The 19,029-nt window shown below is 43.2% G+C and overlaps 1 protein-coding gene across 2 annotated transcripts in view; it reads right to left on the minus strand.

Annotated features, from left to right (window-relative positions):
* Positions 1-3,190: 3,190 nt before the first annotated feature.
* Positions 3,191-19,029, minus strand: part of SYNPR (synaptoporin) — a 320,562-nt gene continuing 304,723 nt past the window's right edge. For both annotated transcript variants that reach the window (XM_086697696.1, XM_086697697.1), the window contains 2 exons: positions 11,162-11,353; positions 3,191-4,882 (listed from right to left, as the gene is read on the minus strand). In XM_086697696.1, coding sequence (XP_086553822.1) covers positions 4,625-4,882; positions 11,162-11,353 — 450 coding nt within the window. In that variant the 3' untranslated portion in view covers positions 3,191-4,624. The remainder of the gene's footprint in view (positions 4,883-11,161; positions 11,354-19,029) is intronic.

Raw genomic sequence — 19,029 nt, forward strand, 5'->3', positions numbered from 1 at the left:
CATGAGCCTTTTATTCAGCTTACCCCCAATGCTGACATCCTCTATTGCTGCAGCACTGTATCAAAGCCAGGAAGTTGAGAGAGGGATCTTTTCCTTTTTTTTTGTTAATTTTTTTTAACGTTTATTATTTGTGTGTGTGTGTGAGAGAGAGAGAGAGAGAGAGAGAGAGAGAGTGGGGGAGGGGAAGAGAGAGAGGGAGACACAGAATCCGAAGCGGGCTCCAGGCTCTGAGCTGTCAGCACAGAGCTTGATGTGGGGCTCGAACTCACAGACTGCAAGATCATGACCTGAGCCGAAGTCGGATGCTTAACTGAGACACCCAGGCGCCCCAAGAGAGGGATCTTTTCAAACCGAAAGTTGAATCACGTCATTACTCTGCTTATCTGCCTAGCGGCTTCCTACTTCACTTCGAATAAAGTCTGTTTCCTATGTCCTCACCGTGCTTTGTGGTCTGGCTCTTCCAGACTCTGCAGTCTCATCTCATCACCCTCCCCTTATGTGTCCCAGCTCCACCAGCTTTACTCTTGTCATTCATTTCTTCAAAGATGCTTGGCGGTCTCCTCTCCGAGGTCCTTGGATGTGCTCTCCTCTCTGCCTGACCTGTTCTCCCCATATCCGATGCCTTCCCATTCTGCATGTCTCAGCTTAGACGACACCTTCTCAGAGAGGCTTTCACTGACCACCGTATTCCACTTCTCCCCACCCTTGTGCCTCATTTCTTCCCTACATAGCACGAATCAACGGTTAGTCTTACGTATTTGGTTTGCTCACTTGTCCATTAGTGGAGTCTTTGAACCTTGAGTATGGGCTCAAAGATACCAGGAGCTATATTTTGCTCATCTCAGTACAATTAGAAGTTTGACTTGTAAACACTCAGGCTTTTTAAGTGTGGACCAGGGTTAGACCTCAACATTGAGTAGTCAGCTACCACTTGTAGAGCGTTGAACAGTCCATCGACCTTTTCTACATACGACCAGGTCACTGTCCTATCAGGTCGGATTATCTGCATCGCCATTTTACAGACTGATTACAGCAGAAGGTGATTTCAATGCCCTAGGTAGCTCCCCTTGGCCGGCCTCGAATTTCAGCCACAGCTGGGAAGGGTAGTTACTGCTCATGCTGACAGTGATCCGCTTCACGCGTGCACCTTTCAACTCTCCCCTTTATCCCTCCTCAAGGCTTCCCTGGGGGTGGGGGGAAGAGAGGGTGGTGGCGACCCCTGTGCTCCTTCACCTCCTCCCATCCCAGCCTGTCACCGAACACTTTTGAGGCTGGTTTCTCTGAAGTCACAGGAGCCTGCTCAATCTGTAGGCCAGCGCAACCGGGAGAGGAGGGAAAATTACCACCCCATGTGGGCTCTCACCCAGTGGGGCCTGGGGGTTGGTAGATAAATACTCCAGCTTCTTTCCCCTGATGGAAAACCGCTGGAGCCACCCTGAACGCGACTCAGGAATCCTGTCCGTTTTCTCTCCTTCCCCGTCTCTCTCCTCCCCTTACCCCCTCACTCTTGCCTCCTGGAATCACCCTCCTGTGCTTCCAAACTCAGCGTCTCTTGGGTGTTCTCATGCCTTTACATGCCTTAACCTTTCTCATCCCGATACCATCCTATGAGACAGACGTTACCATTATCCCCATCACAGAGAAAGAGGGCAGGTGAATGAATGAGAAGTTAAGTGTCTTGCCAAAGGCATTGATTGACTTGCCCACATCCCCGCAGTGATTGAGGATAGTCCCTGGGGTGTTAACTCCCCTACATTTCCAGGCCGTGTTTGTCTTAGGCTGTGGCTTCAGAAAAGTCCCAGGGCTTTGGAGAGGGGATCAGTGGAAGAAATAAGAGACTCAAAGAAATGGCAGCACAGGGGGGGAGTTTCACCCAGGCAAGTGGGATCGCAGAACCCACCTGTTTGTTCCACTTGGATGCCTTCCCTCCTTCCAAGGAAAGAAGGTTATGACTTCACCTTCCTACCCCGAAATACATCCAGGAGGAGCGAAGCTTCACTTCCAAGTTAGGTCTGGTGGACACAGAGAACTAGGCTCTCCTGCTGCCCTGATTGCTCCCCTTTTTAAAGGCCAGGTCTACTGCTTTTCTTCTTGAAACCAGAAGGAATAAAACCAGCTTAGTGAAATCCCTGTCGGATTACAGGAGCATCTCATTGTGAATCTGCAGCGGACCGTGGAAGCTCGTCTCTGTCTCCACCAGGACAGGCAGTGCGTTCCATGGATCAGGGCCCCAGGGCCCTCTGGAGCTGCTAAGGCCGGTGAAGAGAAGTGCCGGTTATGCGAGTTTCTCCGCATCAGAGAGTTCACAACGGTATATGAAGCAGAGGCCACTCTCTCCTCCTGGAGAGCGCTGAAGGAAGCGGTCACATCCAGCCGTGTCCCGGGAAATGAGAGGTGAATGGGGTGCCTCGTGCCAGGTCCCCCCTCCCCCTGCCCCTCACCGTCCCAAGCCCAGCCCGCTGCCGTGTAGATGTTAGCGGTCAAGGCCACCTCCTCTGCCCAGGCTGTCCTTAAGTCTACACTCTACCCTGCAGCCACGGAGATCTTTCCAAAATGCTGATCTCATCGCGTCCCTCCTCTGCTTAAAATCCACTAGTGAGCTCCCTTAGCCTCTTGGGGATAAAGACAGAAATCCCAATCACGGCTGCCTAGCAGGGCACCAGCGGCCCTCGACTCAGAGAGGCCTCCTCGCTCATTGCACTCTGGCAACCAGACGTATCCATCCTGCCTCCCACCATCCGAGCTTTACAAGGCTGCTCTCTGCCTGGGATTCTCTCCCTCCCATTCCGTCCCTGGGAAACCTGGTGCAGTCCTCAGGTCTGAAGCACCTTTGACCTCCCTCTAACTAGCTCAAGCCCCTCTGATAAATGTTCTCGTGGAATCCTCTGCCTCTCTTTGCTGCACGCAGCCTAAGTGGCGTGTGCTTATTTTAATGTCTGCCTCTCCTCCTAGAGTGTGAGCTTCTCAAGGTGAGGCACGTTTCTGTTTTATCTCGCTCCCATAGCCCCAGTGCCTTGCATAGCAGTGGGTGCAGACGGCGTCCTAAAATGAGAGAATCAATGAATGAGCAGCCCTAGGCTTGGAAACAAGGGCATGGGGAGAGCGTGGAAACACCGTGCATTTATAACTTATTCTTCCATTGTTAAAGCTAACCAGATTCTATTGTAATTCTGCTCTCTCCAGCCAGCACTGTAAGCAATAACTTTATTAAGGTCAAATAGATATCACAATACAGTATTTATCCAACAGGATCCAGAAACCGGTTACAGATATCATCTAAGAACCACAGCTGGTTTGTGCTAAAATGCTTCCAACATCACAGATCACACAGAGTTTATACATCGATAACAACTTTTATCTGGAAATACGGATGCACAGTTTGCCCTCGCTGTTAGGCCTTGATGTTCCAATTGAGTCAAAACAAAGAAGGGAAGACTGGCGTTTTCTTGATAATGAAAAAATTCTGAGGAATATTTCATGAGAACTATCTCTGGGATCAGAGTTGCTCATGGAAGTCATTTCTAATTTATGATTCAAATCGGAATTAGTAATTGGTAAGTTAAGCTGTGACTTGAGAATTTCTAATAATTGGATCAAGGAACATATTAGCTTTACAAATAGGATTTAAAAGTTTGGCTGCTAGTGTAGGTTCTACAGAACATCCTTTATAAATTAATACATTAGCACAAAAGCTTCTCGACTATGGTATCTGATATCTGCATCTCTGTTACTCTAAGAAAACAGCACTCCATAAACACAAACGGTTATTGGGCCTATTGTTTATGGTCCATAGGATAAGAGCCACAAAACATCATAGAAAGTTACGAGAATGTAAATATTTAGCTAACTAGATAGAATAAGTATTGGGCAGTTACCATATATAACACTGAATATTGACTAATAGGGAAAAAAAATCCCAAACCTAGTTACGGTGCAGTCAGAATTGGGTAAAGCCAAAGACAGATTTGCAAGTATACAAAGTAATGAATATATTTCTTTAAACGTCCATTTAACAAATTCATGGTGCAAACTGGAAAATTTTCATAAATACACTTCAAATGTTCATTTTGTGAGAAAACGCATATTCATGCACTAAACCTTATGAGCACTGTTCATTAAGTAAAAAAAAAAAAAAATACAGAGCAACTGTCTGAAACAAATACTTAAGAGACTCACAGTCCTACAATGTCTGCAACTAAACACAATAACACATGCATGTGTGATACACCAAATTGTCTTATAGAAATCATTAAAACATCTTTCGCATCAAAACGCATAGGAAAACTCAGGGGTATAGAATTTACTTTATGCATATTACATACTAGAGACTGTAAGCTTCCAAATGCTTTCATTATCTCCACACACCTACAAAACGACCATACAAGTATCTGTGTATGTAATAAGGTACTCTCCAATTAGGCATCTATGATGAATAATGCATCTCCTCATGCCGTCTCCTCTCTAAGTACCATTTATCACGACCCAGGCCTTTCTGCCTTAATGAGGACTACAGATCTCTGATTTACATTCAACACCCTCTGCATTAATAATTGATTGAAACTCCTAAAAAACTCTTCTGCAACTAAAATGGAAGGTGGTGAGGCTATCGCCAGAAGACTACCTGTTAAATCTGATTGGTAAAAGAAGCGGGGCCACTGGACTGTTGGCCAAACTCATCTGAGGATGGCCCCATACTCGCCTGCTGGCTGTACCCGCCGCTTGACCCATAGCTGTCTTGGTTGTACCCGCCTTGGTTATAGCTACTCGAGTGCTTTTCCATTGGGTCTGAAAGATATCTCTGTCCCGAGGAATGCCAGCCGGTCTCCTTGAAAACAAACCAGATGTTTCCAGCCCAGAGGATAAAGTTCAAGAACCCAAAGACCTGAAAGGAGAATCAGAGCAAATGAGTTGATAGATGGAAACACAAGAAAAATCTCAATTTCAGAAAATCCTTCATAATACATACGGCTACTTTTTATTCAACATTGAGATCTCTTTCAATTTTTCATTTGGAACCGCTGTTTCATTTAGAATATTTAACATTTATTTATTTATTTGCATCCAAGTTAGTATATAGTGCAATGATATCATAAGTAGAATCCAGTGATTCATTCCCTATGTATAACACCCAATGCTCATCCCAGCAAGTGTCTTCCTAATGCCCCTTACCCATGAAGCCCACCCCCCTCCCACAACCCTCAGTTTGTTCTCTATATTTAAGAGTCTCTTATGTTTTGTCTCCCTCCTTGTTTTTACATTATTTTTGCTCCCCTTTCCTTATGTTCATCTGTCTTGTACCTTAAATTCCTCCTATGAGTGAAGTCATACGATATTTGACTTTCTCTAATTTTGTTTAGCATAATACCCTCTGGTTCCATCCACGTAGTTGCAAATGGCAAGATTTCATTCTTTTTGATTTCCGAGTTAATACTCCATTATATATATATGCCACATCTTCTTATCCATTGATCCATCGATGGACATTGGGCTCTTTCCATACTTTGGCTATTGTAGATAGGTCTGCCGTAAACATTGGGGTACATGTGCCCCTTCAAAACAGCACACCTGTATCCCTTGGATAAATACCTAGTAGTGCAATTGCTGGGTCATAGGCTAGTTCTATTTTTAATTTTTTGAGGAACCTCCATACTGTTTTCCAGAGTGGCGGCACCAGTTTGCATTCCCAACAGCAGTGCAGAAGAGATCCTCCTTCTCTGCATCCTCGCCAACATCTGTTGTTGCCTGGGTTGTCAATTTTAGCCAGAGAATATCTGACTTTTACTGAATGCTTACTACACGTTAGGCACTGTGGAAAGGGCAATCCATTCATTCTGTCTGAGAAGAAGGTATTATTATTATACCTGTATTAAAGATGTGGAAACTGAGGTCCAGGATAAGAATCTTGTTCCAGGTCACATGACTTGGTAAGTAGTAGACGAGGGTCAAGCCCTGTTCTGTCTGACTCCATGGTCTGAGCCCCTACTTAAGCTTATTGTCTCCCCAAGTGAGGTGTTCCTCATTGTCTGTAAGAAGTCTTCAGGGGCTACAGAGTTGAGAACTTTGATTTTAATAATAGTGCGTTAATTTATAAGGTTACCTTCACTTCATGGCTAGAGAGACTACTCTTCCAGTTTTTGTAATGATATAAAAAAATGAGTCAACTTAAAAAGTATGGCATAAGCAATCGTGCAGGTGGTGTGCAGATAAGCACATGAATGAGAGGGTACACAGAGGTTATGACTTCGAAGAGTTGTACTTTCTGTGCCTCTCACATCCAGAAATGAATGTTGAAACCAGACTCTCAATGCAATACGGGCTTGAGAGGTATGAGGTATTCTCCCAAGAACTGGATGTGAGGCTTTCTTACGGAGATTCCTCTTACTCTCCAAAAGGGTGTTGTTGGCGAGTCAGAGGACCAGGTGTAGCCTCCCCAGACCCTGCCTGTCTGATGGAAGCAGAGCTGTTCGCTCGTGCCAGAGCCTCGAAGAGAACAGCTCTTCTGCCACCTTTCCCAGGGCACATTGGTTGACCTGGGAATTAACCAGAAGCAGTCAGTTGTAACAGCCCCCTACCGGAGATAGACAACAGCATGAGATAAAGCTGTGATGGCATTAAAGCATATTTAATAACCACTCCAGCTCAACAATCGCCATTCAAATTGGACTTGGGCCACCGCCACAGCTCTGGATTATAGGGTGCTGGGCCAGCATCTATCCTCGGTTGCTGGATGGTAGGGGGGTCCCAAGTGCCCTGCAGGTGGGGGTGAGGGGGCCAGTGAAGTCAAGATGAGGCGCCTTGGGGACCTGGAGCAGGGGCTATTTACCAAAGTATTTCAGAATTTTAGCAGCAGGTGGATCAGGACACATTACCTGAATGTCACCTTTGGACTCATCCTGCGGGTTTTGAAATCACACTGGCTTCAACTGCACTTTCCTGCTCCGTGACTTTGGACAAGGCAGTTAGCCTCTGGACCTCAACTTATTATTTTGTTTTCCTAATGTGGAATGAAGGCTATTCGTTCCTCGGGTGACAGTGTGAGGATTCAAGAGAATGTGTATAATGCAGCTAGACGGTGCTAGACACATTCGAAGATGCTTCCTGCCTGGTAAGCAGTGTTCTGAATACTTTCTCAAAAATTTCCATGAACTGTATTCGCTTGGCCCTTTTGCTGCAGCATAAACTGAAATGGGACTTTGATGGCAAGGCCGTACTCTTGAGGGACATCGGCAGCCAAAGCAGTCTCTGTAGGCCCTCGCCTGATCTAAAAGACTGGTTTATCTCGGCCAACCCCCCTTCTTCCTTCTCTCTTCTTCCACTCTCTCTTCTTCCTTTAATGTTAGCTGATACTTATTTAACATTATCTTATGCCATGCTCCAGGCTCCTTGCTGATGGGAGATACAAGACATAATGAAGGTACTCCAGTATAATAGTTGTGTGACCAAAATGAATTCGGTAATCACGGACAAAACTCTAATTCACATGCAGGACCTTTTTTATCGATGTGTACAATAGCTAGGATATTTTCCACCAAAGGGGAGATATCGATTAAACGGTATCTTTGTAAGTGTATGTCAATGTAGGAGTAGAAAAGATTATCAAGGAATCTTCTCAGATATCAAGGGATGGCTCTGCCCAGAGCTCTAATTTTATGTTTCCCCTTGCTCGGTTTCTCCCTTTTGCTGGCTGCTACTTGGCTTCTAGAAAAAGGATGCTCAAGAAGAACCTAGCCATCAGGGGCATGCGACTTAAAAGTGAGTACACAAACAAGGCATCCCCATGGGCGTGTTTCAGAAGCAGGCACGTCTTATCCCGCTGTCATCACACAGGTATTGCAGACTCCTGGCTGGCACGTGGGCCCTTGACTCTTCTCTTGCCATTTTGTTGCAGCTGAAGTTAGAGTAAGGATTTTGATCCAAGCTCAGATGTGGAGGCAACAGAAGGAGAGACTGCAAGCCACCGTGCATAGCAGGAGGAAGAATGAGGAGGTGAAATCTAGATTGGCCAAGAAGACGTGTCAAGATTGCCTATAATGAAGCTGGAGAAGCAGAAGTAGAAATTGTGAATAGGATAGTTAGGCTCAGAGAACCTTGGAAAGAGAAGTTGAGAGAGAAAAACACATTCTTTCCTCCTACCCTCTTCTTTGGGCTCTAACCACTACATGACATTTAGGAAAATGAATGCATTTACGAGGCAGCTTTTCGGTCGACACTTATCGAACACGTGCCATATGCTGGGCACTGTGCTGAGAGGACTTATAACATATTATATCATTGAATCAATGGTCTTGTGAGGTCTGTTCAATAATAGCCCCATTTTACAGATAATGAAACTAAGGTTTAGGGACCTTAGTGCATTTGTCCAAGAGCAGTCAATTATTGAGTCGTGGAGCCAGGATTCAAACCCAGGCAGACGGACTCCACAACTGTGCCCTGAACCATTTCGAGTGGCGGCAGCATTAACAGAATTTGGCTCTACTCTGGCATTGCTGTCACTACTTGAGAAGCCGCGAGCAAATCCTTTCACGGCACCTACCTGCATTTGTAATGTCTGGATAGCTCCCCTGCCTATTTGTGTTGGTGTGAAATCATAGATGCCAAGATGCTTTGGAGAAAGTAAATTTGTTACCCAGGTAGAAATATCACTGCTATTGTTGAACCACTTACTTGTAGAGGTCACTCCTATGGGTGTGTCTGACTCCTTCTCCAAAGCCTGCACTTGCTTAGTAGGCAAGGTGGTTTGGTTCTGTGAGCCATATTTCTTCTGCAGGATTCTGCAAACCCTGAGCCAAGGTGGACATGTGGCCCAAGATGAGCTAATGAGATGCTCTCTGCCCGGAATTTGGGATTAGACCTGAGTGATTTTAGTTCAGCCCAAGATGTTTCTTTAAGAAGAAATATAATCTCAGAAACTGGGGGGTGGCTATCTTCTCTTGAGACAACAGGAAAAAGAAAGACAAATGCATCCGAAAAGAGACAATAATGTCACAGGCATTCAGAAAGAGAGAGATGCGAGATGAAGAATGTAAACTGTCCAGCTTCCTGATAATTCCTGGTCCTGGGTTCTGCCCTTGGTAGACACAGTGCTAGTATTTTTCCAATTACTTTTACCTCTTGTGAAAAGCTAGCTCAATAGGATTTGAAGCCAAACGAGTTTGTAATGAAAAAAAAAATTGCTGTGTTCTGGCAGATTAACATTCTTTCCCTCTGCTTTTGCTAATAGAAATTTTGTTTCCCTTGTAAACCCCGATGCAGTCAAGTGGCTTGAGCTCTGTGGTGGAACTTTAACTCAGGAGCAGAGTAATGCAAGTCAGATACAAAATTCTTTGGTATCTGACATTGAGAACCTTGGTCCTGCTCTAGATGCTGCTTTTTTAACAGCCTGTTTCATCAGATTTCATCAATTTTCTGAGCTACTTAATATCCTTCCAAAGATTTTTTTTTTTTCCTGATGAGGTTAGTCAGAGTCAGTTTCTGTTACTTGCAACCCAAACACTCCAGCACATACGGACGTTGAATGCCCATAAGTGGGGTCCAGAGAACGGAATTTAGGGATAGGCGGATTATTTTGCTTTGGCCGGTTTGAAGTGAATTTTCTGTCACAGGAACTGGAGGACCTTTAACTGGTGTAGATCCATAACAGTAACAGCAGCAGACCTGTCCTTTCTCCCATGACATGCTGTCTGGTTTCCATCCATTTCTCTTTTTGATTTAAAAAAATTTTTTTAATTCCATATTTTATTTAAAATTATATATGTAACTATGTGTCTAATTTCGTGGATTTTTTTTTTTTTTTTTTATCTGAGTATAGTTGACACACAACATGGATGGGCCTGCAGGGGGTTATGCTACGTGACATCAGTCAGGTAGAGAAAGGCAAATACCTCTTTTTGATTTTAGGAGACACGTCACATGGTTTCTCATTCAAAATTCCCATCGCCTAGTCTAAAACTTACTAGAGACAGCAAAGGTAGAATTAAATAGACCCTGTAGGACATCATAATGTATTACATTGATTATTAAACCAACAAACGTACTGGATGATTTTCTCTTGTTCTCTTAGGTTTTGAGATCAAGATTATAATAACATTCATTCCGCCCTGCCTAGAAACACGCTACGGAAGCAGGAGAGTCTATTTCAACACACGCCTCCAAGTATTCGAGTGTTTATCTGCGGGTGTGTCCGGCAATGAGCAAAAATGACGGCGAGGACCTCCTACATACTTTCTTTCCATGTTTACTCTCTTGGCAAGGCAGGATTCACAGTCAAAGCATCAGGGAGCACCTGGAAACCCTGTCCCCTACTTAAATGCCTGCTCAGACTAAATTTCAGAAAGCTGTAGAAACATAAGTTAACCTTGAAGCAAAGATAATTATTTTTAGGGGCTGCTCAAGAATGTTTTTCTTTCAGCAAATACTACCAGGTTCTCTAGTCTTGAGTAACTACTGCCCTTTGCTGCCATTATAGTTTCTGTCTTTCTTACACGCCGTTTCTTTCTTTAAAATAACACAAGAATCCAATTTAGTTGCCCTGCTCTCTGTCAGATTGTCTGTCTTCCTGTGAGAGCTATGCATTTGAAAATATTCGACTTTGTTCAACTCATATAGTTCAGCTTTTCCAAAGTTACCAGGCAATTAAACAGGGAACATGGAGAAGATTAAAAAAAAAAAAAAATTACCGTAATTGTTATAAGTATTTTTTCTACTGTGCAGCTTTCCTGTATTCTATCAGGTCTGAGTGTTTTTCCTCCAGACAATCAACTGGATGTATTCTAGCTATGTGTGGCTTGAACAATGTTTTCTTCCCAGGAAACCTCTCTGCCATCAAATATTCCTTTTACTTCTGGCAGGCATCAGACTTAAAGTTCAAATTTTATATCTGCTTCTGGCTTAGAATTTTGACTTGACTGTCATCCAAGCAGCAGCTGCCAATACCTGCTGCGTTCTTATTAAGACTCCATAATTGGCAGCATTAAAGCCTATGGGTTCTGACAATAGAAGACTTGAAGGCCAGAGGATCATCTTGCACATGGAGTGAAATATCGCCTTTTAGACTGGCCTCATTTTGGACGCAGAAATCTCCAAGGTGACCTCTGAGATACTCTTCCTATTCATTTGAGTGGCAAACAAAGGTTTGGGAGGTAAAGCATAGATGAAAACATACCACGGAAGTGTTTAAGCTGGACATTACAGGGCTGTGGACAGCCATGCATTTGTTGGACGGCTGTTTGCAAGCTGACATCAGTAACAATACTTCCTTAGGATCCGTCGCGACCTTGACATCAGACAGTCCTTTCGCCCAAGCTGATGAACCCACCAACCACAAAAACGAAAAGACTACAGTGACGATGAAGTCCTATAGAAACAGAAAGATAAAACAGGAAGAGAAATGTGAGTTCCAGAAACAAATTGATCACTTTATACAACTATTTGGCTTGCTTTTTGGGAAATTCCAAGATCCCACAGCAATGGAACCAGGGAGAAGTTGAAAAACAGATAAAAGAAAGTTTTGTGATATTATATTTATATTTGTCTAAAATAAATAATAGTAATATTTATTGAATGCTTGAACTGTTCCAGGAATGATGCTAAGTGCTTATAACCCTCATCTAATTGTTCCTAAAACACCCCTGTGAGGAAGTTCCTATCATTATCCCATTTGCGGATGACAAAACTGGGACAGGGAATGGTCAGACAGCTTGCCTGGGGTACCCACAAATAATCAGCGATGGCGTCAGCACTCACACCTGGGCAATGAAACCTCTAGGCCTATGATTGTAACCGCCGTGTTAGGATGGCTGCAAACAGAGAGATTTGCTGATTGTTAAAGACTCCTAGACAGCAATATTCATTTATTCACTCATTCATGTTTTTCAGTGAACCAATCTACGTGCCATCCAGAGTATGCTTGAGACTGTGTTCAGTGGAGGCAATAAATAGCCATAATGTTTTGACTGCTTTTTACGGGCAAGAGGCTTTATGTAAAATTATCCTTACAAATGCCATGTTAGACGGTGTTTTTAATACCCATTTCTCGTGATTCATCGCTTACATATGACATCCCAACAAGTGCCCTCCTCAATGCCCATCACCCATTTATTTTTCCCCCCTCCCCCCTCCATTAATACTCATTTTAAAGATGAGGAAATCAAGGCCCAGAGATATAAGGTAACAATATAGAAAGGGGGAGAGCCAGAATTCAAATCCAGATCTGACTTACAAAACCATCTGCTATGAATACAGGGGAAAGAGGCTTCTTTTTCCATATGAAACAATATGTCTATGATGTAAGATGATGTTTAAATGTTTAAAGAAACAATACCAAGCTTCTGATGACGGGGATGTTTCTCATATCCTCCTCCTGACTCAGAGAGGGTGGGGAGTCAGAGTCACTGTCCATGTCTTAAGCAGACCATGTTCTAATATAGGACAGTCTTTCAGATTTACTGTATTTACATTTGACTAACATAAAAATATTTCATACTGCTTACCTAGTATACTAAAGACCCTGACCTGGAAAGGAAGAGTACATTTGCTATACCAAGAGAAAGGTTTCTGTTTTAGTCTAAATGATAAGCCTGTCAAGTACAAAACTTGCCCCGTGTCTCCTTCCTACCCAAGGGCATGGTACATTTCACTTGCTCTGGTTAGTTTTCTCTCATGACATGACTGAAGGAGTTTTCATCAAGATCCCATGATCAACACCAGGGAAACTCTTACATTGTAAGGATGCTATTGTGGATGGTATTTGTTAGGTGTGGCTTTTGTGGACAATGTTCTAGACTGTCCACTTCTAAGAGTGGCTGCATTTTCACAGAAACTTATCTTTTCATCCAAGGGCTGTTGCAAATAATATGACTTACCGGTTGACCTTTTCATGTTGGCTCTAGAAAATTCAGGGCTAATTTGTTACCTGCTCACAGGGTTTTTAATGGCATGGATATTTTAACCCTATTCCCAGCCTTGTTTTATATACCCATTCTTTCTTTCCCTTCTCATTTTTGATTAATTCCAGTTTGAGTTTCATATATTCTTGTAAGCTATCTTAAGTTGTTTCTGGAATGAGATGGTGGTATAAACAGGCAAACAAATACAGTATCTACAGCAACCAATAAGAATATTTGGAATCATGAGACTCAAGTGTTTGAGTCTGAATTATAAACTGGAGAAATGGTTACGGATAAGTAAGCCAGGTTGATTGTGTCAAATACAAATTCAGGTTCACGTTCAATCTAGTACCTGATTCATTCATGGATGCATTCATTCAAACCATTTTTAAAATTTTTAATGTTTATTTATTTTAGAGAGACAGAGTACAAGCAGGGGAGGGGCTGAGAGAGAGGGAGACACAGAATCTGAAGCAGGCTCCGGCCTCCGAGCTGTCAGCACAGAGCCCGATGCGGAGCTCGAACTCACAAACCATGAACCATGACCTGAGTCAAAGTTGGATGCTTAACCGACTGAGCCACCCAGGTGCCCCCCAAACAATAATTTTTGAGTAATGTGCCAGATATTGAGCAATGTCTTATGAGGGATTTAAAAAATGCAAGATGTGGACTCTGCTCTCTTGATATTACATATTTTTTAGGGGCTATAGATACCCTGCCCTTCCAATTATGAGACAGGAACTGTCATTATTTCTGATCATCATAATTAAAAATAGACTTGAGAAAAGGGTGTGAGGATGGGGACACAAGAACAAGAGTCATGTGAAGACCTCTCCCTTGGAAATTGGAGAAAATAGTATCAAAACTTTTAGACTTATTTAATAATAGTAAGAATACCTAACATTTGTGGGGCATGTATTATGTGTGAAGCACTATTCCAAGTTTACATGAATTAAGTCATTTGATTTTGACAACAGCACTGTGAAACAGATGCTAATCCTGCCCCCATTTTACAGTTGAGGAAACGGAGGCCCTAAGGGGTTAAGTAAAATTGCTCAGAGTCTGGAGTTAGCAAGTGGTAGAACCAGGAATGTAAGCCTGGCCATCTGCTTCTGGTACCTGTGAGCCTGATTGTTCTATACCCCCCTCATGACTGCCTTAAGGAATATTGATCTTCTTATTTAAAGCAAGTACACTAAAATTTCAAAAGTTACACTGGAAGTCCTGGTTAATTTAAATATGATGAAATAGTAATGAATCATTTTCTATATATAGGCTTCATGAATGAAGTCAAGGATCTGTGTCCTTGAGGGTAAATATGTTATATTTGGGAGCACATCCAAACTTTTACCCTGGTACCATTTTGTAAAGACGCATCAGCCTATCATATTAAGGTATTTCTCACACAAGTTAACAGCTCAGAATCTGTCATCAGATAGACCGGAGGCTGACTACTGACCCTGCTACTTACTATGTGTTCTTGGACAATTTGCTAGACAATTTGAAACTTCAGTTTAGCTCACTGTAAAATGGGACAATAACAGTATCTGTCTCATAAGACAGTCAGGAGAAGTGAAAATGTGGTTTTTCATTTGTCTGTTTTTCCCAGTAAGATGTCAGTTCCAGGAGGGCAGAGACTGTCTACCTTGCTTATTACTGGGTCTTGGCAGAAGAGTTGCCATCAGTATTTATTAAGAGAGGGAAGGAAGGAAGGAAGGAAGGAAGGAAGGAAGGAGGGAGGGAGGGAGGGAAGGAAGGAGGGAGGGAAGGAAGGAGGGAGGGAAGGAGGGAGGGAAGGAGGGAGGGAAGGAGGGAGGGAAGGAGGGAGGGAAGGAGGGAGGGAAGGAAGGAGAGAGGGAAGGAAGGAGGGAGGGAGGGAAGGAAGGAAGGAAGGAGGGAAGGAAGGAAGGAGGGAAGGAAGGAAGGAGGGAAGGAAGGAAGGAGGGAAGGAAGGAAGGAGGGAAGGAGGGAAGGAAGGAGGGAGGGAAGGAAGGAGGGAGGGAAGGAAGGAGGGAGGGAAGGAAGGAGGGAGGGAAGGAAGGAGGGAGGGAAGGAAGGAGGGAGGGAAGGAAGGGAAGGAAGGAAGGAAGGAGGGAAGGAAGGAATATACAAAATGTTCTCAGTTTTGTTGAAATATTTACATTTATGTATATAACATTGGAGTTTACCTAGTGGTCGGTGGTAGGATTGGAGATGATTTATTTTCTTTTATATAAGCTTATGTATTTTCATACATGCCTTATTTTATAATTAAATCAAATAAAAACAATGTGGCAATGTGATTAAAACATTGACTGATTATATCGATGGCTCTTCCAGACAGAAATTCAGATGGTTCTATTTGTCCCTACAGCAGCATCAAGATTTATAACTGGACCAAATAATAAATGTCATTAGAATAGAGAGTTTTGCAACAAAGGGCTTCAGAAAGTAGTCTCGGGCCAGATTTTCCACAAGTAAGCAAAGTGTGAATATGGGGGAGGTTATGTAAAAAATTCTGGGTGAAGAATATATTAGCCTGAACTTTTTTGGTTTTTGGCTTCGGCACTGAGCGCGAGTTTGAGGCCACTTGCAGGGCGGGAAACCTGGGAGCAAATCCCTGACCCTGTGCTTCTCCTGCCAAGGCTCCCATTGGCCACACCCAGCTGGAGCCCAGAGGGCAGGGAGCCCACTGATGTGATCCATGCAGCCACGTCCTGAGCACAGAGCATGGTGGGGAGGGGCAGGGCATCCATCAGAATCTGTCCCCCGAACTAGAGGTCGTCTTCGGGGCCGCAACCACAGCTGCCGTCACCCGTGTTTACCCAGCATTTCCCACATGCCAGGCACTCTGCTAAGCACTTACGGGCATCATTAACCTTACGACATACATACTAGAAAAGCCCTGCTTTTCTTATGAGGAAACTGAAGCAGAGACAGGTCAAATACTTTGTGTATAATTAATGCCTGGCTTGATTACTGCAGTGTATCGTGAGCTTTCTGTAAGGTTGGGGGGAAAGACGCTCTTTGGTGTATTTTATGGAGATAATTACCTTAGCTGGTGTTCTCTGAGTTTTAGTCATTTTGGCAGTACCTAAAAACAGTTTTGATATTATCCACATAGTCTTGTTATTGCTTAATATTTAATTTAAAGCAAATTACCCTTTTGACATAAAGAAGGTTATCTCAGAAGGAAATTATACGTGTACTATAATGCGAAGCCAGTAGGACTTGCCATAGATAGAAGGGGATTGCAAACCTAAGTGCTCCACAGTGAAACAAAATACCTTAAACTCTAGCTGGGAATGTTTGCACAAGGCTTTAGAACCTAGGATCTTTGTTAAATGGGAGATTAGCAAGTGTTAGAGGGATATTAAAGAAATACTAGCATGACCTAATCAGAAGACCTGAAGTTAAAGTGAACATGGAATAACTTTCTCAGTCCGGTTACTTAGTCCCATGTGAATGGTCTACCGAAACCCTCTTCTGAATCAGGAGAGAGGTAAATGCCTTGCACTGGAGCAGGGATTTTCTTCTGATGGTGCAGACAAGAACCCGGTTGTTTACAAATGCTCCCGCCCCAGATCTAACAGAAACGGAGTGTGCAGAGGAAGAAACTCAAGAGGTAGATTTGTAACATTAACTGCTAGGTTATCATGGTGCATATATTAACCCTTGGAAGATGTCTTCTGCTGACTCTGCTTGTGTTCTTTATTCTCCTAGAGTGGAGAGGCTGCCATTAGAGTGCTTCTATGCTTCCAAAAACCTCGCACACTTGGGACCTATGTGGTCCCCATAAAAGCCCAAAAAGTAGTCACAGGATGTGATTAGCCTTTATTACAGATGAAGAAACTGTGGCTGAGAGAGATAAGTAGATTTTCCCGTGGTTCATTAAGTGGCTTATAAAATATGTTCTGTAACTAAGAACATTGACACTCTTTACCGAGAGAACACAGACAGGCTACCTGGTTGTGTTTCTGCAGGATGTTTTAAGTGTGTGTTCAGTGATCTACACAAACAGCCTCGTCAGCAGAGGGAGCAGCCTGGCTTAATGCTGGCTGGGTGGTTTGTTTCCACTTTGCTTGCTGGGTGTGTTTTCTTGCCCCCACTTCTCCTCATTTGCTACAAGCAAACTCATTTTCATACTAGAATGTCATTTAATACATTAAAGACACTTGTCCCAGATCACTTTGGGGCATAAGAGGGAATCCTCTTTGGTGACAAAACCTCATCTTTTAGAACCGGATAAACCTGTCTCTGTCTCCCTCAATCCCTGTAGCCCCACTGGATATTGGTAATATCCATATCAATTCTCCCATTTCTATCTATTAACAAACATTCTCAGGATTTCACCTCCAATGGCATTATTATCTGTTTCACCTCTTTGATGACTTTGTTATTTATTCTGTGGCTGATACCTACCCTGAAAGCCTCTACCAGACTCGGGGCAGTCGGAGTCACCCACACCCTCTGTGTAAATGGATTTGCTTCGCTGAGTCAGCTTTCAGGAATCCCAGCATGAAGCTGTGAATCAGGAAACACGGAACCAAGCAGCAAGATAGAAGCTCAGCTCAGAACAGAGCTTGGGACTTGTCTTGGAAGAGAGAAGAGCTAAGCAGTGTCTGGATGGAATAACGTCTTGTCCGCTCATACAGGTGTATTTCATTGTTTCATTTGAAGGATGAATAATAGTGACCTCTGACTTCTGGAGAGTGTCTTCGGTTTCTAACAGGACGTAGAAGATCATTTGATCTTCATAATAACTGCAAGCAGGTGAAGATAATTATACCCATTTAACAGATTCAGGGAAGTTAAGCGATGTGCTCAAGCCATCACAAGTAACTGAGATTTGAATGCAGGGCATTGAGCTACATGTTTAGTGAGTGGTTTTTCCATCATGCCCATGCTTTCTCAAGTCTGAGTTACCCATTATTGTGGGAACTCAGACATGGAAATAAATAACACTGGGCTCCACGATTTTTCTCCACAATTCTCTTTCAGTCTGAGGCATAAAGAAGAAAGCCTCAGCTGGGTACTAACATGTCACTAATGTTTATTTAACAGATATTTAACACCTATTTATCAAAGAAAATTGTGCCCAGGCTCCGAGCCTTCATGTAAGCAATGGTACCTGGCTGGAATACAGTACTTTTCATTTTCCATTGATTCATTTCTATGTTTGTCTGCTAATTATGTCAAATACTGCTGAGTTTTTGTACCCAGTAGTGGTACAGTGTTTTCTTCAAAAAGACATTGTATTTAAGTTTATGAAAGTAATTTAAAAAATTCAAAACAAGTGTTTAATGTTTATTTTGGAGAGAGAGAGAGACACACACACAGCACAAGTGGGGGAGGGGCAGAGAGAGACAGAGACAATCTGAGGCAGGTTCCAGACTCTGAACACAGAGCTGGACACGGGGCTCGAGCCCACGAACTGCGAGATCATGACCTGAGCCAAAGTTGGGCACTTAACTGACTGACCCACTCAGGCGCCCCAAGAAAATAATTTAGAGAACAAAAGCAAATAACTCATGGCTCAGATGACAGAAGCAGGGCAGGGAACGGCTGAAGTTTGCGAAGGCTTATAACCCCAACCAGCAGAGGGAACACTGAGATTGCTTGAGTGCTACCTAACAGAGATAAAAGGTGAGACAGAGATATGAAGCCCGTATGTAATTTTAAATTTCTTAGTAGTCACATTAAAAATTGAGCCACCTGGGTGGCTCAATTGGTTAAGCATCTGACACTTGGTTTTGGCTCAGGTCATGATCTCACGGTTCGTGCGTTCAAGATCCACATCGGGCTCTGTGCTGACAGTGTGGAGCCTACTGGGGATTCTCTCTCTCTCTCTCTCTCTCTCTCTCTCTCTCTCTGCCCCTCCCCAGCTCATGCTCTCCCTCTCTCTCTAAAGAAACAGACATTTTTTTTAAAAAAAAGCAAAAGAAACTCATGTGGTTAATTATATTAATACAGTATATGTATTTATATAATAAAACTGAATACCTAAAATTATTAATATTTTACTTTTTTGCACAAAGTCTTTGAAATCTGGTGTGTATTTTATACCTATAGTACATCTTCATCTGTATCAGCCACATTTCACGTCCAATAGCCACATGTTGCTGCCGGTACCTTACTAGACAGTGCAGCTTTAACCCACAGTTAA

The sequence above is a fragment of the Puma concolor genome, chromosome A2, assembly GCF_028749965.1.
Source record: "Puma concolor isolate L17-30 chromosome A2, mPumCon1.1.hap2, whole genome shotgun sequence".
Taxonomy (NCBI): Eukaryota; Metazoa; Chordata; class Mammalia; order Carnivora; family Felidae; genus Puma; species Puma concolor.